The sequence below is a fragment of the Lepisma saccharinum genome, chromosome 1, assembly GCF_977018435.1.
Source record: "Lepisma saccharinum chromosome 1, izLepSacc3.1, whole genome shotgun sequence".
In the NCBI taxonomy this organism is placed as follows: domain Eukaryota; kingdom Metazoa; phylum Arthropoda; class Insecta; order Zygentoma; family Lepismatidae; genus Lepisma; species Lepisma saccharinum.
The window spans coordinates 5,677,181-5,702,547 of NC_139229.1; the positions used below are offsets into that span (position 1 = coordinate 5,677,181).

A 25,367-nucleotide genomic window follows, 5' to 3' on the forward strand; every position below is an offset into this window, starting at 1 on the left:
GTCCGGATGCTCGGTGAGAAGAAAAGGATGTAAGGAAATGCAAGACTTCACCTGGTTCTGTAAAGACTATAGAAAGAGAGTGAGAGCAGATAGATTTGATAGGCGGGTGATTTGAAACAAAATTATTTTGAAATGTTAGATTGGATAGTTCAGCTCTATCATTACCAGCAGCTGAAATGTCATTGCATGTTAATTCTAAAGGGATGCACTTGACTTGTCTCCGTGAATTTATTAATGTCCAGAATCTCTTTGAATTAGTAAGGAGTTCGTTTGTGACTGTGTTGACATATTCGGTGTATTTCTGTTTCATAAGGTCTTTACTATGCTTTCGAAGTGCTTTGAACGTGTTGTGTGTGTGGGGATCGGGGAAACGTTTCCATGTTTTGTTATGTAACAGATGCTGCAACTCTTTATCAAACCAAGGCGTGAACTTTTTACTTTTCATTGTTTTATGTGGCACATAGTCCTGAATCAGGGCATGAATCATGTCCGTAAACAGTTCAACAGCCTCGGTCACGGTCTCTTCGGAAAGCAGGTTCCAATTGAAAAGGTCAATGGCTCGACGGACAGCGTCCCATGGTGTTTTCTTCCACAACAGAGTCTTATGCCTGGGGGGTGCAGAAGGGGAGCTTCGCGCTTTCACTGGAATTTCGAAAATAGCACAAAGCGACTCGTGGTCTGGCCGAACGAGATTCAACGAGGGTGTGACCTCACAGTTTTCAAAAGAGGAGTGAATGTAATCAAGGTTTTTGTCATTCCTGGTGTTAGGCATATTGTGCTGAAGAAGACCTAGTCCATGAATAAAATTGTCTATGAACCAGTCTTCGTCTCCATTGGTTGGTATGCCATTCACAGGATTATTCCACTTTATACGCATATTAAAATCTTCACACAAAATAACTTCGTGGCTGGATAGAGATGCCAGAGTAGATTCATAGCAACACTCTGAGAGTTCTTTGGGACTCTGCCTATGAGGCCGATAGAAACAACCTACAAACATTTTTCTATGGTTGTTTGTACTTACTTCTACCCAGAGTAATTTGCAGTCTCGTTGTAAATCCAGTCGTATCTTGCTTGGCCACTTCTTGTTTAAACACACCATAACACCACCACTCCCACGCATTTCATGATCTTTGCGATAAACATTGAGCTGCTCATATATATCGGAATTTCAGCACACGAGATATCAGAATTGAGCCATGACTCACTAAGTTCATTAGTTCACAGTCCAAAAACTTGATAGTAAAGGTGAAATGCACTATCACTTGATGTTGTTATCCCTGTAGACGTCCCTGGTCCAGGTTGAAGTTCGACGTCTCCATGGAGCAACAGCAGGAGAAAGAGGTGCTGGAGTATGCACTTTATGGCGGAGGTCCCGGGCGAGGTTTTCCTCAAAGTGCCCTTGCACGTGCTTGCCCCTCGAATTTCTCAACAGCGATAGCAAAAAATCAGGTGAGGCCAGGCTGGCTCGGTAGCTCAGTGGTTAGAGCAATGGCACGATATGCCAGAGACCTGGGTTAGAGTTCTGGTCGAGCCTCCATTTTTCGCTGAAAATTTCTACGTAGTACATCTCCTGTGTGTGCCTAATCATCAATTCATTACCTGTTTCCGATCGGCCGAAAACCTGTCACTCATTTATTTAATCACTTTTTACACTTCGTACTTACCTGTTGTGCATTGCGAAAGATTCTCTTTAAGGTTTGATTTTGCTTTTCTGATGAAAATAATGTCCATAACAGTAATTATTGTTCGTCCTTTTTTCGCTTGCTTAAGACACAATATGCCAGGTACAGCTTCAGTAGCGTCGATGATCAGTGGGTATACAGTGTTTCCAACCTTCTTAACCGAAAAATGCCCCACGAACCATTCACGGATAGCCCCAAAAACCATTCCCGGATAGCCCCACAAAATATTCATGGTTAGGTTAGGCAAACATAGTTAAAATTTGGGGTCTTAGTAATATTGGGAATGTATATTTCATTTTTTCATCCTCTTGCAAAACAACCGCATCATTGGAAACACTGACAGGAGGTTACGTCATCAATATCCGGTTCACGTTGAGCAAGCAAGGAACAGCAACGGCAATTGTGCGTCGGGGAGATATTTTTCGTGAAAAACACATAATTTTCCACTCTAGCAGATTCTACGATGACAGAAAATACTTCCAAGAAGTATCCAAATGCTAAAAAAACTCATTCCAGTAAGTACTGTCTTGTGTAAAAATGAAGAAATCCGTATTCCGATCAGAAACTGTTACCCTTCAATTCATCTTTCTCCTATGAAACTTTGAAAATAAACATTAAACATTCAGAACTGTTACCACAAAAAGTGCTCCACTCCAGAGATCACATGTTCGAAGTATTTACAGAAGTAATTTTAGTGCTGACAGCCTAAACCTCACACACCTAACCTGACAATGAAAGCATTTAGGAATGCAATACACCTTCATACCAACATCATGTGGCACATTAGCAGCAGCATTCCATATCGGAACACCTTGTGGTACAACTCCATGGTGTGCCGGAAAGAAAGTACTTGTCACCTGCATGAAAATAAATTCACACTCACATAAGCTTGATACACGCCAATAACTAACAAACATGTACATCTGTGTAATGGGCCAGATGAGGTCGTAGGTCATGCACATGCACAGTTTAGACCCTAGCGAAGCTAGTCACTAGGGGGGGGGGGGGGGCAAATCCAGATAAGATTTTATATGGAATTCGAGTAATTTTCTCTCTGCATATCTGAATTGTCCGGATACCGAAAATCTGGATTATCCAAATTTTTCGAATTTGTACATTATCCAGACAGTTTAATCGTTTATCGATTTTAAAGGCTATCCACATTTTCGTACTTTGCTGTATGGATTTTGTATAAATCCTTCAGCATATCAGATAATTTGAAATCTAGATATTGGGTATGTGGATTTTGTGGGCCTGGGAGCAACCCAATTTTCGATTGATTAATTCCTTTTTTTAACTTTGATTTCTATTCATGTCTGTACACAGATACTTCACTCATTGGGATTACTTTCTTCATGTTTTGTGGAGAATAATTTGTATTGTGATGATGTGTATTGTGAGCAACCATTCATTTCACATTGTCTTGTATATGAACTGCTGATGCCATCCACATGTTATGCTTCAGGCCTCTTAACTGCATCTTGAGCTGTTTTCTTATTGAGAGTTCTTAACATTACAATGCCCCTACATGCCTTTGCAGTTTGGTTAGACATGTTACGGTTATGACCCTTAGCATTAAAAGAACTTCTCTGTGCTTTTGTAGTTAGGTTAGGCTAATATATGAAATACGCAACAGAAGTACATGTCCAAGATGGCAGTAAACAAGGAAGTGCGGATGTTTGTGTAAGCTATTTTTAAATCATAATTTCTCTGATAAATATTTCTTTGTGAAATTTTGAACTTCGAACTTCTTTTGGCCGATGCAGGGGCAGCTTTTTTGGCGTTTCCGTATCCATCATGAATTTTCTTCTCATTTCGAAAAACCACTATTGTCTAGATATTGTCATTAGTTTAATAAACTTATGTAGTCATGCAACTATTGATAATATATAGTTAATAGTGAAGCAAATCACATGAAGATTTATGTGAATATTTTAAAATGTATTCTAAGCAGATGTAATTTTTTGGATTTCGGAATACCATAGCAGTTTTTCGAAATGAGATAAACATTTTAAAAAAGTGCCCTTGCATCGGCCAGAGGTCCAACAGAGCTTTAATGGTCCTTTAAAGCTTGCGAAAATTATTAAATATTTGATACAATTACCAATATAACAAATTGCTTATAACAGAAATACTCCCACCTCTTGCAAAAATTGGTCATTTTGGTGTCAAATTGTGTATGTTATTCTGGTAAATTATAAGGGAGGAAGTGCTAATTATCTGTAAGACGAGTAGCGGAGCAGGAAGTGATGATGTATAGACCTTCATACACAATAATTAGATGCTGTTTCATGGAATAACAAACTAGCTCCTATATTTTACACAATATTTTGACATTTTAACTGAAAAAAACTGGAGTTACTTCTCAGTGTGTGTATGGATGTATCATTTTGGATGTGCTTGTTGTTCAGTTTACAGGTTCTCTGTACAGATACAGAATATTCAGTGAGGAGGTTGCACCTAAGTAGGTGAGGAGTTACAAGCAAGCTCCTGGGGCCTCCCCGATGGGGTAGTGTTAACGCTATCACCTTGTAATCAAGGGGTCCCAGGTTCGATGCCCGTTGGAGGCACATGCACAGTCCGTGCTTTCCAGAATTCACCAGCGGGCCTCCCCCATGGTGCAGTGGTAGCGTCATTGCCTTGTAATCAAGGGGTCCCGGGTTCGATACCCGGTGGAGGTACAAGTGGTTCGGATCCCACTTTAAACTGTAGGTTCAGTCCCGATTAGCCTTACTGTGCACAAAGTGGACTTAAAACAGCAACTCAAACCAAACCACCAGCGTGCATCAGACTGGTTCATAAAAAATGACGTCAAATTCGGTGAAATCCGGAAAGCTTCATACCGCAAGAAATGGAGGCTAGATTCGGAATGTGCATGCATATTCACATTTATTAGGAAGAAGTCACTGAAGATATTTCATGAATATTATATACTTTCACTTAACGACATCTCATTTTGCATGTGCACTATGAATTTATGTGGAATATTTTTGTAAATATATTGAATATTGCGAATGGGTGCTTTCCTGCATGTTGCTGCCATCGACATACATTATTTCACTTTGCATGCAAGTGAAGGAGCAGTATTATTAAAAAATGTCAACAGTTTCTGCCTGCATCCAGTTTATTCGCCTTCCGTATAACAAAATTGGTGTGACATTCCGTACTATTGCGTACAGAATGCGTGTCATGAATCAGAACAAGTTTCAGTAGAGACAGCACCATTTTGATTCACCAGCTGCACCACCTCTGGAGGCTGGTGGAAAGTGATGATGTCATGGTTTAACCTGGTGAAAGCTTTGGTGCGCCCTGATGAAATATGGATCTCCGAAACGTGCATCAGCCCGTTTTAACATTCAAGTTTTGGGGACTCCTTCCCTGATGTCGGCCTCATGTTGCCCCCATCTTATACACATACTTCTTCCAGTTTGTCCAATGTACTCTTTGTCACATTCACATTTAATCCTATATACGCCTTTGGCTTCCTCAGAGTTTCCTTTCTCTCCTTTTTATATTCAGTGAAATATTTCTCCATATTCCGTGGGGCCTTCATCCCACATCTAATCCCATACTCTCTTACTGTTTTCTCAATTTTCTCGGATAACCCTTTAAAATATGGGATCCTTACAAAACTAAATTTCTCTTTGCTTTTTGATTTTCCCCCTCTCCCTTTTTTTCCTCATTCTTATCTTTATTCATCTTTCGGTTGATGATTTTTTGCACCTTCCTTTGTATGCGTTTCATTTCATGGTTCTTAAATCAATTTTTCCTTCCTACTTCCATTATCCATTCCTCTTCCCTTACCTATTCTTTCTCTCCACTACGTAGTCTTCCTGCTCTAATAAAGAAGTTGAGGTATACTTTCCTTTTAACCTTACTCGGATGTTCCGATTCTTTATTGATGTACAAGTCCCCAGCTAATTGTTTCTGATATAACCCCCTTCTTATTTTCTTACCTGTCTTGGTAATACTGAGATCTAAGAAATTTATCATCTACAAGGTTTTCTCAAGTGAATTAGATCCGTTCGTCCTGTGTCCCCAAATATTCAAATACCTTATCCAACCCTTCCTTCTTCCCTATTATTAGAATATCCCGTAGTATTTCATTCCATCTCTTACCTGTTCAAGAGCCACCTTCTTTCTGTAATGCATAAAAATGCCGGCGATGATTCCAGATACCGGGTTACCCATTGACAACCCTTCCTTCTGCTTAAATACCTTATCATTTACATAGAATTAGTTGTACCCTGTTACTAAAAAGAACCACCTAACATATTCCCATGCTATTAAAATGTCCACCCCTTTTTCTAACAACCACCTCTGTAGACAATCCATGGCCCTTTCCCTGGCTACACTCGGGTATAGATTAACGACATCGAAACTGCTAATTTCATCCCCTTTACTAAGTTCTAAGTTTTCTATGTTTTTTTAAACTTCCAATGAATTCCTAATGCTAAACTGTGTAACTTCATTTACCTTCCTAATCTGTTTTACTAATACCTTGGCTAAACTGTATCCTGGATGTGCGTACATTGCGATTATGGGTTTTAAGGGGATGCCTACTTTGTGTGTTTTGGGTATGCCAAATGCTGTTGTAATACTCCCTTCTTTAACATCCTTATTGAGCTTCTTTTTACCTGCACTTCCTAATGTAATACTAGTTTCTATCACCCTCTTAACTTCATTCTTAATTTTATTGGTCGGGTTCCCCAAAATTTCCTCGAAATAGTCATTTTCAAAGCTCTCCTTCAATTTCCTGTGATACTCTTCCCTTTCTATTACTACCATCTTGTTCTCTTTATCTGACCTAATTATATTTACGTCATTGTCCTTTACCCATTCTTTACCTTAAATAATCTCTTTCTAAAGTCCTTGTTCTTTTTCTCTTGGTCTGAATTCCTATCCTCTTTTCTTACTTTCTTTACATTTTCTTTTCGAATTTGCTGCTCGATTATATCGTGCATTTTCTGCCTAACTTCTTTCTTGTCATCCGTATCATCTAAACACCCCATGATCTTTTCCGCCGCCATGACAAATTCCTCTTTCTCGATGTTTTCACTTTTTATAGCAAACTTCTGCCCTTTTTTTATAATTTTCATTACATCTTGCAGTAGATTATATTTTGTTAAGTTCAGAAGGTTATCCTCATGTTCCCCCCAATTTTTTCCTGACATCTTAATCGTCCGGTTATTAAATTTTGTATAGATTGTATTATACAGTGAGTAACTCGCACAACACGTAAAAATAACATTTTATAAATACATTCAGTATTAACATTTCAAGAAATTAAAATGTGGTTTTTAATGATAAAACTAATTGAATATTAAGTTTTTATGATGTTATCTGTTGTAATTTATGACACTAAGTACTAGAGTACTGCCTTCAACAACTTTTGCTCGCTCAAACTCGATCGAATCTCCCACACTAGAGCATGATTCACTCGAATATATAGAATATCATTCATTCATTCATACTTTATTGGTTTTAGCTGTTATACCAGCTCTACACCAACTGTCCTAAAAATATGTCATGCATGACACTGTTACACAAATTACAAATTTTGAATATATACAGTTTTCTTATACATAATTTATCTACATCAATCATATAAATTTAAAATTGATAATAAATACAATTGTTATATCTGGTGACTATATCAAGTTACACATTTTGAATATTTACAATTTTCATATGTCTATATTAATATCATGAAAAAATCTACAAATGATAAATACAGTTGTTACATCTGGTGAAATATAACATGATTAGCATCTTCCTGATCTAGATTGCACTTGCACATAGGTGAATTTACTAAATTAATTTTATATAAATGGTGGTTTAAACGTATGTGACCTGATCTCAATCTTAGTATTAAAACTAAAAACTTTCTGGGTATATTAAATGTATAAAACCACGGAGTCTTATTGTTTAAATTTAGTACATTTTTATATGTAAATTTTTGTTTGACCCATATCTCCCAATCTTGTTGAATTTTGTTTTTAACTCTTGGTAACATATCTATATATGATAATAATATATTCGTTCTGTGATCCATAATTCTTGCTTCTTTAGCATTTTTATCTGCAAGTTCATTATAATGAAACCCTGAATGTGCTGGTATATATGCAAAATGAATTGTCCTTTCCTCTGTAGTTAACTTTTTTTCAAATTGTTGTTATAGGTGAAACTCTAGTTTTATGTCCTTTTTTAAGAAAATTTATTTTTTTCCAAATTGTGTTTGTTTTAACAGATGGTGATAATGATTCACAGAATTCTTCCCATGCTTGCCTTTTTGCTTTATTAAAGATACGTTTTGCTTTAGCAATTACTTGTTTTAAATTTATCCAATTATTTGGCAAAGGTTGTTCAGCAAATATTTCAGACAATCTTATTCTTTCTTCTTTTGCATCTTGACACTCATCATTCCACCAACTTATAGTAGGAAAGTTGTTTTTATTATTAATTTTCTTCCGTTTAGCTACAATATCCATTGCGTATGTTATTAATTGTAAATAACGTTGACACGTTATGTTTTGTTCCTGCTTAATATCTTCCATTGAGATATAAGAGTCCAAAATTACAGAATATAATTCCCAATCGATGTTTTTAACCTGGCACCTTCTAATTGGTAATGAATATATTTTAGGTACTGAGTGTGCATCATTTAACAGTGTAATGAAAATTGGCAAATGATCACTACCCCTATTCACAAAATCTACTTCCCAAAACAATTTATTTATTATATTATTTGACACAATAGTTAAATCTATGGCTGTTGGTGATTTACCATTCCATGGATAATGAGTAGCTGACCCATCGTTCATGAAATGTAATGATCGATCACTAATCCAGTCCAAAATACTACATCCTAATGCATCTCTATAATTACAACCCCATGCTTCATGATGAGCATTCATATCACCTGTGATAATGACATTGTCGTGGACATAATATAATAATTCATTAAAGTGTGTTACTTTAATATGTTGAGATTTATAACTCGATGGAATATAAATTGAAACTATTGTACACTCTAATGTGTTCATCTTAATTTTCACTGCTATTAATTCTACATTAAATAATTTTATCAACCCTAATGATTCTCGTAATGTTACTCTCTTAAATTTTATACTTTCATGTATATATAAACCTACACCTCTTGTATCTTTAGTATGTAAATTAGATATTAACTCGTAATGAGGTATTTGATAATCCTGATGCTGTCTACCACGAAATTCGGACAAACTCAATATACCTGGATGATGCTCATCTATAATTTGTAATACTTCTAATCTTCTAGCTTTAATGAATTTATATTCCATTGCACTATAAACGACATACCTATTTATCCTCTTTTACAAGTTTAACTTTCTGATAATATTGCAATTATCTTTCCTATAATTTGTTGCATTGAAATTAAAATCATCTGTTTCTTCCTGGAATCATTTAAATCACGAACTGATTCAATCATGTCTGGTAAAAGGTCCAACAATGACTGATATATTTCCTTTTGTCTACAAGAAACTGATTTACGATCCGAATATCTTCTGCAATTTATATTGTCCATATCTTGTTCTTGCTTACTATAAGGGGATTCTCTCAAATATACTGGATATTTGTATTTTATTTGTTCTTTTTCTGTGTCTGATGAGGATGAAGAATCCACATTCACATCCTTTTTGTTTTCTCGTGGGAGTTGTACAATACGTCTTGTAGCCGTTTTCATAATCTTCTTTGGAGGTGATGTAACAACTTTGCTGTATTGTACTCTCATTTTTTGACCACTATTCTCTTTTGATATTTTCTTTTGTTCCGCCATTTGAGTTACAAAACTCGCACAATAACTCTCTCTGCCCTCCTTGCAACTATCACTTGTTGGTGCATTCTTCTCATTCACATAACTCTTTTTGATGGGAGGGAATTCCAGTCCGATTCTTCGAACAGTTTCATGTTGAAATTGATCCATAAATGATTTAATTTTTTGTTCACATCATGTATTTCTTTAAATTATTTCCCGTCACCATACCTTTTGCTTCATAGTATGAGATGTTTTTCTCGGCCATAATAATTTGAATTTGCTTTTCATCCTGATATTTTGAGCCAGCACATTTTGTTGCAAGCGTTATGATCTCCTTTGCAATTTATACATGTTTCACTCATTTCGCAGTTTCCTCCGTGATAATCTTGGCCACATTTATAACAATTTTTTACCCTTGCACTGTTGACCTGTGTGAGCAAATCTGAAATATCTATTACATTGCAACACTGGTTTCACACGTGGCACTACCTCAACTATTTGTTTTCCAACTGCTATGTATTGTGGTAAAACTGTCCCCTTAAAAGTTACACATAAGACTTGAGTAGGTTCAAGCTTAAATGACCCATCATTCCGCCATATTTTCTTCTTCATTCTTTCCATCTTAGTCACTAGCACTGGGCTTTCTATACTGCTTTCCAAATACTGCATTTCAAATTCTGTGGGTATTCCAAACACAAGGCCTTCCTTCTCCACTAAAGATTTAGGAATTCTGGCATTTACTCCTAACTTGTCTAATAACACTTTATTTTTCACAAAGTTATTAGCTTCTTGTGACGTGTTGAATAATGCTCGAACTCTATTTCGTCCACTTCGATCTACATACTTTACTTTCACATTATTATCCATCAACATATATCCAACTTTAACTGGATGCAAATTTCCTAACTGTTGGTTTCTACTTTCTATTATCACTAAATAGGGTTCGTTGGCACCTATGTCATACTGGTATATTTTTTCTTCATGATTGGTAGTGTGTTCCATCCTAGAACTTTTGTTACCTATTTCATTTTGTACTGTATTGTTCTTTCTTTTATTCGGCCCATTTACTTTGTGTGAAATGTCCATAACATCATTTACATCATTTTCTTCATGTTTTGAATCAGATGATATTATATCAATATTATCACTGGTTATAGTATTATTGCATATAGCACTATGTCCGTCCTCAACAATATTGCTTTCCTTTTGATCCATTATGATAAATAAACGAGACAGTTAAAGCACATCTCTAATACAATCCAAAGGGATATTGAACGTCTTATATTGTAATCGATTTGATTATTATCAATCAACTTTTGTCCTTTTCTATCACAATAGATAATAATCTAAACACTACTTAATCTTACTACACAAGTCCTTCAATTAAATCCACATAACATTCGATTCAATCTAGCGAATAATCTTGCTTATTGAACCAATATGCCATTTTTTCACTCGAGCCTGGCATTGCAGACTCTTCTGAATCTATAGAATTTCAAATATCATTTCAATGTAACAATAATCATACAAATATGTGTAAAATTAGTGCTTGTAGTTTCAGCCCATAATCATCTATGCTATGTATTGGTAAGATAGACTAAATTACAATTTAATATGGAGATGATGACTATGAGTCACTTGAGTTTCAATTTCACTGCGTCTTTCACTTCACTAAGCATATTTGAAGGCCCACTACCACAGACAAATTGCTGTTGTATGTGAACTACTGGGCTTCGAGCATATACAGATCGTTTGCCTGTTTGAGCGAAGAAACCGTAAATTCCGTAAGCCATCTAGCATCATCTGTGCGAACTATTAGACAATTGAGCAAAAAAGCCTCGATGCTGCACTCTACTATTTTTTTTTTTTGACCCTATCAACTGTTAGTCGATTTTGGTCATCTTTCTGAGTTTTTTGCAAAATGTATTTAGTTCACTATACACATATTTTTCACAAGAATGAATATATACTGTTTGTTAGATTGTCAAATTTCATCTTCTTGCACGTCCATACTGTGTTGCAATGATAGGCTAATTGAGCAGATGAGGATATTACATCATTAGTGCTACCTGGTGGCAGAACCTCCAAGCTAACTTGAGCGAGCTCACCTTTATTTCTATTGACCCTGCTGGCCTGAAAGTATAAAGAAAGTTGTGCCTTGTCTGTAGAGTGCAGTGGCAGATTTGGACTATTTTATAATATGGAATATAAACTACAGTAGCGAATGTGGTGAGATATTTAAACTACATACATACTTACTAAATATTTTATTGAAGACAATATTTTTGTTGTTTTTTCTTTGGTCCTACTTTGTTTTCCACTAAACATCCACAGGATTGTGCTCAGGAATCTGAGGTTGTAACTGCAGTCTTATGCAGAACACAACATGCAAATTGTCGAAGTTTCTAGTACAATTTTTGGGTGCATGGTTCAATATTAAATAATGTGTTTACAGAAGTGAACTTTCTTTATTATGTATAATAACTAATAATGTACGTTACAATATACATTAACCTAATTAAATATTTAATATTGGAAATTTAAAGACGGTACATTAAGAATATTTGCATTATTTTGTACAAGACTTGATAGTTTAATCAGTAATGTAGCCAGCAAAATATGAGTGAGTGGATAATGCAAAATATATATTTTCCTTGCGCAGTACATTCATCATTCCTTATATATTATGTGTAAGATCCATTCACTGAATTAACAAAATTTTGGAAGTTTATTGAGATGCAATAAGAAGCAGAATTGCTGATGAAATTTAATATTTTATTGTGAAATCTACAACTTGTCCTCTTTCCAGAGATACATAAATTTTCTCAAATTTGTTTTTTTCTGTAACAATTTTTTTATAGTAAAAATAGTGCATGAAACTTACTGAAAACCTATTTTGGTAAGGTAATACAGAAAAAAATAATTAAATTAATCTAAAAACTTTCTATTAGGTTCGAAATTTTTACTAACTGCGGAGAGCTTGTAAAATATTCCTGCAATATGCATATAAATTATTCAATGCTATTCTCAAGAGTATAAACAAAACTGCAACATAGTTTGACATACAGGTAAAATTCAGCAATGAAAAAAAAAACACTACATGATAAGAGGTTGGAATTTGAAAGAGGTGTTTGCAACACACATGCACAAGAGACACTGTGCGATCACAGCCCATCCTTCATCACAATAGAATTTTAAAGTTTTTTTTACCTTGCACAGTGAGTCCAGTCCAGGTTATCCTATCTGATAATAAAGTGGATTTTAAAGGAACTTATAATAATTTCAAGGTTAAAGCATTATATCCACACACAGTTTTTGCTATTATACTGTAATATTAAGCTCACCCTGCACATGAGCAAAAGTTTAGTTTAACAGGGTATCTACCAAAATTACAAATCCAAAATTTTTGACTTTTTCAGGACTTTTTCTTGACCTTTTTTTCTATTTTTCTTAACATTTATTTAATCGCCCTCCCACCTACTTACTTTAGTTGGAAATTAAGCAAATATATATTTTTATCCAATTAAAAATTCCTACCTCAAGGCCGGTTAAGATGAAAACTCAAGCTGTACTTTAACAAGAGATTTAGACTTGCTTTAGTTATTAATGCATGTAAATAATGCTTCAGATTTCACCCTCGATGGGGAATGGCCACATTACTTTATATAATATTTTTACAAAACTTCATTCATACAAGCATGTAATTGTTAAGAAACGCTGAACAAATCTTAACCAAAATTCAATACAATTTTAGATTTCCAAATATTCAATTTTATGAAATCCAAGTAAAGGTATATAACAATGTTTATTTACAAAAAAAAAAAAAAAAAAAATTGACCCCAAGCATAATTTTTTGACTTTCTTGACCTACCTGTTGATTTCTTGACCGGTAGACACCATGTTTATCTAAACCAATTCTGTCCTATATAAAGACTTTAGGGAGTTTGGTTGATGAATACAGTTTTTTTTTTTTTTTGCTAATTCTAAGTAACTTATGAAGGGAACTTTACTCATGCACAAGTCAAACCACATAGATTGAGTCAGCAAAATATTTTACTTTCAAGAAAAGGAGTTTATTTTACTTCACTTTTCTGCTCCTTTTGGCTAATCGCGGAGATGAGGATGATGGTGGTAAGATAAGATGGATCACAAATAAATACAGACGACAACACGAAACAAACCCCACGTAAGATTATATTGGCTGAGAGTCCAAATGCCAGAACCTTGCTAGTGTGCCAAATGCCTTAATATATAAAGCAAATCTAATTATCTTGTTAAATACAGCTTCAGTTTTCATCTTAACTTACCTTTTGGTAGGGGTTTTTCATTAAATAAATATTTGTTTTCTTAATGGCTAATTTCCAACTTTACCTAAGTAGGGGCCAAATAAATAAAGGTTAAGATAAAAAAAAAGGTAATGAATTTTGGATGTTATTTTGGTAGACACTCTGTATAAGAGAAAGCAACATGGCTGGTAGTTGTACTGATTATGTGGCATTTGGATTTTGTTTGATACAATTTTGTTCGTGTGACCGATTCAATTATAAGAAATTAGTATATCACATATAAAAGTGTAAGCAAATTAGTTTAGTAGAAGCAGGAAGGTGGCCACGGTGGCTCAGTTGGTAACGCATCTGACTACCATGCTAAAGGTCCCGGGTTCGATCCCCAGCTGGTTCAAATCCGGGAACTTTTCTAACGTTGGAAGCGGCCCTGGTGCCCATCCAGCGTCGAATGACATGGGTACGGGGGGAAACCCTGGTGGGTAAAGGTGGTCAGGGGCATGATGCTGATCACATCACACCCACTCACGACCGGATCAAGAAATTGTGGGGCATTACCCCCACACCCCCTATATGCCTTCATGGAGTGGGGAGCACTTTACGTTGTTTTTTTTTAGAAGCAGGAAGGTAAAGTTCTCCTTGCTCATTACTATAATATTTCATGTCTCTTGGAAAGAAGAAATGTCAACAATTACAATTACATTTCCAAATTAATTAATGGTAAAATTGATGTACCATATTTTATCTAAAATTACATTAAAGACACGTCATTATGTATTCCGAACTAACTGCTCTGCAATTTCTGTCACTTCTTATTTTAGACATAATAGGTATTTCAATTTTCTTATATCCCAATACGGCCATAATCTACTGGAGCCCAGTAACCTTTATTGTGATAATAACATGTGTAATTTTACTTTTAACTGTTTTTTTTTTTAACATTTTTTGTACATTTTTTTTGCATTATACTTTTCAAATTTGTATTTTTCTTTATTTTAACAAAATTGGTCTTCTCACTATATTTTTCAAGTAGTACACATTTTCATTTTTTTAAAAATTGTTATATTGTGTATACATAGTGCGGCAATTTGAAATTGAGACTGGTGCTGTAGAAAATATACAAGTCTTCATAGAAAGTTACGTACCTTGGATCATTCAAAGTAGGACCCTCCTGCATCCACACATCGCAATGCCTATCAGTGCATAGAAGGATTGCTGGAATTCGTTTTGTGTAACCCCTTTTTAAAATCTATGTCATAGCCTTCTTGATTGTTGGTACATCATAAAAGTAGGAACCTTTCAGTGCAGATTTTGGTTTAAGAAATAAAAAATAATCACTTGGAGCCAGATCCGGTGAGTAGGCAGGGTGTGACAACACAAGAGCCAATTTAGGATCAAAAAGTTCTTCGCAATCACAGTCTTGTGTCTTGGGGCACTGTCATGAAGCAGACGCCAGCTGCCATCATCCCAATACTCGGGCCTTACAGTGTTATTCCATGCACCAAACGTTTCAGTACCTCAAGATAAAATGCAGCAGTAACAGTCTGTCTGAAATTTCAGTCTTCAGTAATGGTATCCTCACTTTCTCAACCAATTTTCGTGTTCTCACCATCCCTGTTACACCTGGATGCTCGTTGTGTTCAATTGGCTCCCGTCCTTCACTGAAAAGCCTGAGCCATTCAAATACACGCGTACAGGATAAACAATTGTCCCTATAGACTTGCTAGAACATGTCAAACGTTTCCGCATCAGTTTTACCCAAGAGTGCACAAAACTTGATGTTTGCTCTGTTCCATGTTGAAATCACGATGCACTTTTACGACACGTGCCCACATTCAACAACGCCACAAGCGGCAATGTCGGTCAAGGTCAACGAGCTCTGTGTTGATTGTTTGTGAGATACCCGTTACTTGTTCGCACCACAGAAAGCTTGCACAGTGGCACCACCTACCGAGAAAAAAAAATCAGTCTCGATTTCAAATTGCCACACTGTGTATGTCATATGTCATCACAAACTGCTGTATTAGGCATGTACGCTGTTTTTCAGCAGTAAAATCAAATAAATCAAATCAAATTACACTATGCCATGAAGGCACATATGTAGGGCCCCACACATTCACAACATCGGCCATTTCTGGAGGTGATGTGATCAGCACCACTCTCCAGCCACATTTACTTCTCAAGGATTGTGCATGGGTACCCATTTATTAGATTCTGTGTGAACCTCAGAGCCGCTTTATGCAGGGACAAGGTCGGATAATCATGCATCCCAGAAATTGAACCCAGGTCCCCTACGTCACAAATGGATGCCCCAGGACATAGGTGGGCAGGCCATGTGGCACGAATGGGAGAGGAAAGAGGAGTTTACAGGATTCTTGTTGGGAAACCTGATGGTAAGACACCTGTAGGAAGGCCAAGACGAAGATGGAGGGACAACGTTGAAATGGACCTAAAGGAAATCGGTAGGGATGGAAAAGAGTATATAGATCTTGCTTAAGATAGGGACAGATGGAAGGCCTGTGTTGCTGCAGCCATGAACCTTCGGTTTTAAAAAGGCTAGAGAGTTAGTTAGGACTGGACCACTGCAGGTATTAAATTAGTGGAGATATATGAAATATAGACAATTTTATAATCAGTTGGTTTTGATTTTGTTTTTTAAACCTGTTTTCGCAATTTATTTTCTATTTCGTTTCACAGATGGACAAAGATCTGGCAGAACCAGTTAAGAAGGCTGAAAAAGGCAAACAGAGATGTTCAGAAAAGAGTGAATCAACTGGTCGGGCTTCAAAGAACAAGAAAATCCAAATGCTACCTTCTGTGCCTCATTCATCAAAGTAAGAAACTTTCTTTTATTAGTGTAGAGTTGCTCATTCCTAATTCACAAAACTAAAGGAATATATGGCCGTGATACTTGACTATTTTTTGTACTCTTTTGAAGCAAAATGTGATGATGGCTCGCCTGCAATACTTGTTTTGGCTGAAACATGGGAAATAAATTAAGCATATGTCCTCCTGCAAAGAAACCAAACATTAACATACAAAAATATACGATATGAAAAGAGTTTCCAAAATTTCACAGTTGCTACAACTACTTTCAAAAAATGGAGTGAGAAGCCTTTATACCACTCGTATAACAAGCAAATGCAGCAACGTGGTAATAATATTCTTTAGCATAGGTTTGCAAAGTGTTGAATATTGAAATAAATAACTTGCATGTGAATTTTTTTTGTTTGTTTTTCAGGCAAGCAGATGGAACCACTGTAGAAGTTAACACAATTCTGAGGGAACAAGAAGAAAAGGTACTACAAGGGTTACATAGTACTGTCATTAGAATGCTGCCAGTTTTGTTTACAGATGCTAGCTGTATTGTTGCATTATTTAAAAATGAGAAATATGCACCATTTTAAAATAGCATACAAGATGATGAAATAGTTTTTCTTGTATGTACGCATTGCTTGCATTGTAGAATTATTTCTCGTGTAGTCTACGGTTATTACAAGCATAAAAACACAGTTTTTTATTGTGACATTTCAGGAGAACACACACTCCCTTCATCAGACATTTATTTTTAGTTTGACTAAAGATACAGTTATAACAATGGTTAACCATTGTTATGCTTGTAATAACCGTAGACTACAAGAGAAATAATATGGTGAAATGTCATTAAAGCCAATGTCATGAATATAAGCCACACCTTAACTTTTCACAGTTGAAATTTGGATAAAAAGTACAGCTTATTTTCGAGCCATAAAATGACATAAAATGATCATAAAATGATTTTTGGTCCCAGTTTTCAAGATTATCTTAGATTATGTGACTTGAGAATCATAGCACCCAATCATAACTATAACATAATCATAGCCAAAGAAAAGACTGAAGTAATTTTAAAGGAATCAGCTATCAGCACTGAATCTGTGCTCTATCACAACAGTATTTATATTCCTCTTGTAGTTGTGTGCCTTTGTTTATTATATTAGGTAACAAAAAGTATAACAACAGCAGATTGCATAATCTAAAATAATAAAAATAGTTTACTGCATAAGTAATAACACATGCTAGAACATTACCAATAATCTGTAACAAAAGATTATGATTTCTTCCAGAAATTTTCCTGTCCCATTCAGGAATTAAGCCAACTGCCTTTCACCTCTATGATATTCCCTGGTGCATGTAGTTTGTGTAGTTTAATGTTTCAACGATGTGGAAAAAAAACATGAAACTTTACCTTCACAGGGTTGTAGTATGTCCCGTACCATTTCCTAACGCTTAACATAACTTCTTTAGATTGATTGATTGATTGAATTGCTTTATTTTACTTCGCTTTTCTGCCACTTTTGTCTAATTTGCGAAGATGGGGATGAATGATGATGATATGATGAAATTGATGATTGGACACTCACAAACATACATGCCCAGGCTGGGATTCGAACCCAGGACCCCTTGCACTGTAGCACGATGTGCTAACCACTCTGCCACGGGGGTCGGCATAACTTCTTTAGAAAATTGAAGTTTTTAAAATGGAAAACATAACAAAACATACTCTAATGTGAGAGATAATCACATATTTATTCCAGGAGATAAAAAGTAATTAATTAATTTTTAGAATTAAATTATATTGTTACATTACACATTAATTACACATGCCATGAATCTACTCACAATCTGAATATTTTAGACCTTATTTTCCTGCAGGAAGAAATCTCTGGATAATTAAGTTTGCTTTGCTAAAATAAGTAGCATCATGTGCAAAAAAGTGCTAAATAGTTAGATAGTTTCCAACAGCTATGAATGTGCACTTCAAAGATGCTTCGAATAACATCTCACAATTTGAGAAATTTATCAAGTTTTCAGAGGAGCAGAGTTCAGAAACACTATAAACCCTGCATGGCATAATAATAGTGTTCCTCACACAATTAATAATATAGCATTCATGTGAAGCATATATGAAGGAAGAAATTCTCTAGATAACTTAATTGGGAATCTGTTATGATGATTGTTTCAACAGTTTTTCACCCGAGTCACTATTAATAGTTCATTTATATTTTCGACTTGTATTTAATTACATTTATTTATTTTTAATCTGTGTTGTGCTCTTTAATGAACATTTGGGAACAGAATGAATGCATGATGCTTATAAAGCAATGATTAATTTCTCTATTTTTTTTTCAAGGCACAGTTTCATGACCACCAACTGGAAGAAAAGGAAGAAGTGACGAAAGCAGCAGGGCACCAACATGTCCCCGTTGGAAGTCACAGGGAGGAAAGGTACGAAACATTTACCTTGCTTGCATGTGTAAGTGCACAATACAATGGCTCTATTTGAAAGTTATATTATTTATTGATTTGCTTTATTTTACTTCGCTTTTTCTGCCACTTTTGAATGATGATATGATGAAATTGAAACATCCATGCCCAGGCCAGGATTCGAACCGAGGACCCCTGGCATCGTAGTGTGATGTGCTAATCACTCTGGCATGGGGGCCGGCCCGAAAAGTATAAAAAGCAAGCTTGAAGTATGCTCTTCACGGAAGTGATGGCACCTAGTGTAGATCAAAATGCCAATTAAACGAGTAATCGAAACTGTAGCTTGCAGCACGCGAGATTACAGTTTTCTTTACTAGCCTTCTGCACTCATTCACTTCTTCAAAATTATGAAAGTCTAAAGTCAGCCAGATATTGGTTGTAGTTCTTGTAACATGTGCAAATCTAATTACAACAACTTTTAAAAATGCTATGTGATTTCAATGGTGAAAAACAAGTGTTTAAAACTTGGCAAAAACAATGTCTTGTTAGTTTTATCTACCGATCGTGTTTGGCGCTGCAGTCGAAGTGCAATTTGAAAGATTACCGCTTCCAGTCCAACATTTCGAGACTGAACCGTGAGACCATTTTCAAAGGGTGTTCGCTTAAAGTATGGTCGTGCACCTTTTGGACACGGCCAATGTAATGCTAAACATACAAAATGTCACATTGGCAGACCTTCATACTTTATAACCGTTTCTTCCATATTGATGCAATTAACCAAACTATATATTTTTCTCCCGGATTATGAACCAAACCTTGGTGACATAACATTCTTTTGAAGGTCAAAGCTTACCAAACAGCTTTTCATGGGTCAATGCAAGAAATACAGGTCCGTAGGCAGGCAGGGGCCAGGGGGGCTCAGCCCCCCCTGGAACTGCCATCAGCCCCCCCCCCCCCTGGCACAGAGGTCAGCCCCCTTGACATTAGGTAAAACTATTTTGTGTAATTTGTTTGCAGTGAAAAGTGAAAATGTAGACAACATAAATTATTTTGCTCACAACTTTGGTGAAGGATAAATTCAGGGAACATGAACAGCAGCTATTAGGTACATTCGTTCATCTTAGTTATAAGAAGAAGTCTTAAGTAGCGGCAAGTATTTTAGGAGATTCTCTTCTCTAGACTTCAGAAAGTTTATTCACAGGGGAGCTTCTTTATCTGTACCTTCGGGGTGCAAGGGGCGATTATTTCACGTAATACACCCAATTGTCAACCTCACTTCCACATAGCACACTGGACTGCTTTTTTGTAGACTAACGAGTCTCTGGCGACTGACCCTATGGCCAGTATAATTCTGTATGTTGTCCCTATATGTGCTCAGTTCCTCTTTACAGCCTCAGCTTTTAACCGGTCAGAATATTTTAAGATTTTAGTTATGCAACGTTGCAACTATGTTATTTGTTATAGTAAGGGGATGGACTCCGCATAACGTGACGGGTGCAAAATAGCCTAAGTGCTGACGCACCCAAAATTTTAAATTTCAAATTCAATCAAATTATCTGTACCTTCGTTACCCCTGTTGAGACCTCCCATTTATACAGAAATCTGTGACTTTGATCTCATTATGCAAATTCGCTCCGCATCTGCGTCAAAGGTTAACAGTTCCCAAGTTTTGGGAACGAAGGGGAGTTTTATTGTGTCGGCCGGGGAGTGGAATGTACACTAGGCACTATGATTGAATATTGTCCATCTTTTCTTGTTTAATATAAATATCTGTATCATCAAACGTAGTACGGAGTGTGTAGTAAGGGATGATTTCAGTAGTAGTCAATTAACACCTCAAGTGATATTTTAAAATATATAGAAAAATGTAGTATTTGTGTGATATTTCTAAACTTTATGTAACTTAATGACCTCCCTCACCCACACACATAATTTACCTTCATTTAACACTGTTAAACTTTTGAAAAATGGACTTGATATACAAAGCCCCTCCTGATAACCCGTGAGCCCCCCCCCCCCTCCTGCCTAGAGATCAATTCTGGCTACGGGCCTGAACAAATACCATCACATATCTGTTTTCTGACTTTCTCCAATGATGTCTGCTGCTGTTTCTTTTTAAGTACCAGTCAGTCATAATTAAAGTTGCCCTCCTCAGGGCCGTACAGAGATTATGGAGAACATGGGGAAGCTAATGCTGCCAAAATCTGGTGCACAATGAACAATATCCCTGGAAATGCTTCATGCACCACTGTCTTTTGCTTCCAAAGGGTCATTCACCTTGACGGCATGCATATTGGACACTGATGTACCGACATAAACTAAAAAAAAAAGTTTTGCGTGTTGGACTTCCGGTTATTATTTCAGTGCCACATTTCCACCTCGTGGTGAAAATTACGACAATTTATTCTCATCAGCATTCCCATATGGTCTTCATTTTTCAGGTTTATTAAAAGTTAATTGTACTTTTCTTAACGTTCCGGGAGCTGAAGAGCATAGCTATGAGTAATTTTTATGATTTCGCAACCGTACCAGTTACAGTGGAATCCTGATTTTACCTTCCTAGATTTTACATTTTCCCGCATTTTAAGTTTTCCAGCTTGGTCCCCTGAAAAAATGTAAAAAATGAGGTACTGTTGTACTTAGCAAAATATTTTTATTGGGTTGAAACCTTTTTCATTCTTCCCCCTCCAAAGTTAAGTCCATGTTTGATTCTGCCCCCTTTCCCCAAAGCTAGGTCCCTTACAACCACTATTCTTTCATGGAATATGCTAACAAGGTTGACTTGTTTTATTTTAACCTATTGTAGCTATCTGGTAGAGTTAGAAACGTTTGCAACCATCTGCTGGAGGTACGAGCCAAGTGACGTCAACTTCTACGATAATGAATTAATTTGCAGCAGCATTTCAATCAATCATGTGTTGTGGTGCTAGCAAATGGAGAAAGTGTTTAATAGTATGCCAGAGTAGTCTGTGTGCTATACTTATAGTTGGCTGTCTAATGGTTTCCCTATTAGAATGCAGATAACTAACTAACTCTCTAGCATTCTTAAACCCGAAGGTTTATGGCTGCAGCAACACAAGCCTTCCATCTGTCCCTATCCTGGGCAAGATCAATCCAATCTTTTCCATCCTTACAAATTTTCTTTAGGTCCATCCCAACACCATCATTCCATCTTTGTTTTGGTCTTCCTAGAGGTCCCTGATCCATCTTCGTCTTGGCCTTCCTAGAGATCTCTGACGATCAGGTTTCCCTACAAGAATCCTGTAAACTCTTCTTTCCTATCGCATTCATGCCACATGGCCTGCCCATTTAAGTCTTCTTGATTTAATCATTCTAATATCTGGGCATCATTAGAATGCAGATATGCATAACAAATATTCTGATTCAAGTATTAACATATCATATCACTGAAGCTCTATGTAACTATATATGTTTTGTATCAATCATTCTCTGTTATATAGAATGGACTCTCTTTAATTTGAATTACTTGGTAATTTGAAGGGAAGTTTATTCCTCTTGATATTATCTTTAATGATACATGTTTTTATTAATTTGAATTTCACGTAATTCAAATTCTTTTTGTACCCCCTTGGAGTTCAAATTAAAAAGTATCCACTGTAGTTTTTATTATTTATTTTTAGAAACTCTTAATTTTTGTTCAAAACCTTGCATGTATATTTCATTCCTTGTTTTCAGAGAGGCCGAGGAGCCATGTGCAACTGGAAAATTAAAAGCTGGGCGAGGTTTCATACAAAGAAAGGTATGGGGCATACTACAGAGCATTCCCTGACATTCGCTACAAGACTCGGCAGCAAGCTGCCCGGCATCAGCGCTTGCCTTTACCAGTGAATGGGTCAGCGATAGTCGCTAGAGTCGGCTATTAAAATTTCATATTGTGTACTAACCTTGTCTACAGAAGGTGTTGAAAATTATGTTCCCCTGCTGCAACACATTCCTGGCATCTCCGAAGGAAATTGGCATTTACACGTGCAAGTTTGTCTACTGTAATTCTCCAGACTTTTCGTACAATACTCTCTTTTAACTTACGGATGGTGTGCGGATTGTCTTTGTATACTTTATTTCCCCATTTTTCTTTCCACCTTTATTCAGAACTGACCCTTTTACTCTAAACTTTTTTACGAGGTTTAATATAAGTGACTGTCACGGACCCGTTCACCGGGAAAGACAAGCGCTCATGCCGGGCCGCTTGCCGCCTAGTCTCGTAACGAATGTCAGGGAATGCTCTGTAGAAGTAGAAACATATATATGTACTGCTGGAAGTAGTATTTGATATGCTGCAAGATGGAAAAAACAAACTTTCATTCTTGTTCGTTTGTACCAGGAACTGTAGATGTTACTGCTCTACCAAGAAGAGAAAGACCCTTTGGTGGCTATCATTGAATTTTCTACACTAAGGGAGCGTGGGTGATGCAATCAGTTGCTTACCATGTAATCCTGCCCCTGTGTTGCCCAAATGTGTGGTATTCTTCAACACATCATCATGCACAGTGAGAACAGAGATGTATAATATTTAATGTTAATGTTTTATTATTATTATTATTATTATTAGAAGTGCCCGCGGTGGCTCAGTTGGTAACGCGTCTGACTACCAAGCTCAAGGTCCCGGGTTCGATCCCCGGCCGGTTCAAATCTGGGAACTTTTCTAACGTTGGAAGCGGCTCCGGCGCCCACCCAGCGTCGAATGACATGGGTACCTGGGGGAAACCCTGGGGGGTAAAGGCGGTCAGGGGCGTGATACTGATCACATCACCCCCACTCTCGACCGGATCAAGAAAGTGTGGGGCATTACCCCCACACCCCCTATACACCTTCATGGCGTGGTGCTAAGCACAGGGGAACACTTTACTTTACTTTTTTATTATTAGAATGAAGCAAGGTAGGGAAGTTATAAATGTAGCAATGTAGAGCTACTTAGACACAAGTGAAGGTTGAGGGCCTTATGCCAGAATCCCAGCTGATATCACACAGTTGTTCTCTTAGTTTTAGTGTTAGGTTTTTAAGACACAGTAAATAAATTTTCGAGCTCGACTTTGCGAACCACCAAATGCCCCCTCGGGACCCAGCAGTGGTTCGCACCCCATAGGTTGAGAAACAATACTCTAGAGATAAATGTGGTGTATAGAAGGACCCTACAAACTACTTGCATGAAGTTTTAGGATTTTGACATGCATAATTGAAGCTTGAAGAAAACAACTAATTCTTCACCACCCAACCCTCATTGACTGACTGACATTAAGCCACTAAGAGTGGCATAGATGTTATTAGTATCAATTTTTTATCATGAAATTTCCCTATTGATATTTAACAGGGTGGAGCATAGCCCACTGTGGCCCACCTTTGATGCTGTCATTGCTTCTGATCTATCAATTGGAATCTATAATCACCACACATTCTTCATGAGACATGGCTGTCATATTTTACCCAGGGTAGCATTTCAATTCTGTCCCCTCACATTTCATATTAATAGCCTCTAGAACTGCAGTGACATTACTGAAATATTTTTGTGTTGAAACCAATAGTAAGTGTCCATTCTTCCAATTTCAGACAGTAAGTTTATCAACAAGAAAATTCAGTGTAACTACACAAATGGGGAGTTTCATCAATGCAGTGAACAAGAAATTTAGCCAAATTGATAAGAAATTAGGCAGGTTTTTTGATGAGCTTAACTTGAGAGTGGATAAACTGGAAGATCAAGTTGGTAAGTTCATACAATTTGTTTATAAAATATGTAGACTTAATATGTAAAATATGTAGAATGTGCAGGTTAACATTTTGAAATTGTTTAATTGAAATTTTATCATCAACCTGCTGCACATCAGTGGTGTGCGATGACATTTAAACTAGGGTACGCAACAGGGGCCAACCGAAATGGATTGTGGGGGCCAGAACCCCCCCCCCTCCCTGGCCATCATGTTATTCCGAAAATAATTTCTTTTAGCAATTTTATAATGGGAAATTTCTCATCCTTGTATCAATATCCAAATGTAACGAGGTAAAATATATGTATGATATTTTATATATGCAAATATATTCTGATAGTAGCTACGTAGAGTCCAACAATTCAACTTCGATTATGTCCTTCATGCAGTGCGATGAACATTGAACGGGAAGGAAATTCATGTAATAAATTTCATAAATCTCAGTATCCTCTACTATTTCACAACACCTTTCGCAGAGGAAATCAACGAATAAGGCCAACAATAAAGTTTCACTGTTATTCTACTCAGTCAATCACTCTGTAGAGATATTTTTTCTTCTTCTCAAAAATCAAGGTAAATGTCTGTTATATCGGAGACACATTTCTATCGGATGTTTTCAGTTTTAAATGGTTCGTAC

At 36.5% G+C, this 25,367-nt stretch overlaps 1 protein-coding gene across 1 annotated transcript in view; it reads left to right on the top strand.

The window, feature by feature from the left end:
• The first annotated feature begins 11,617 nt into the window (after positions 1-11,617).
• LOC145999232 (uncharacterized) overlaps positions 11,618-25,367 on the top strand; it is a 38,519-nt gene continuing 24,769 nt past the window's right edge. The window contains exons 1-6 of the mRNA XM_083136433.1: positions 11,618-11,712; positions 16,464-16,600; positions 17,008-17,065; positions 18,937-19,031; positions 22,707-22,770; positions 24,576-24,729. Of these exons, the coding sequence (XP_082992559.1) occupies positions 16,464-16,600; positions 17,008-17,065; positions 18,937-19,031; positions 22,707-22,770; positions 24,576-24,729 (508 nt within the window). The 5' untranslated portion in view covers positions 11,618-11,712. The remainder of the gene's footprint in view (positions 11,713-16,463; positions 16,601-17,007; positions 17,066-18,936; positions 19,032-22,706; positions 22,771-24,575; positions 24,730-25,367) is intronic.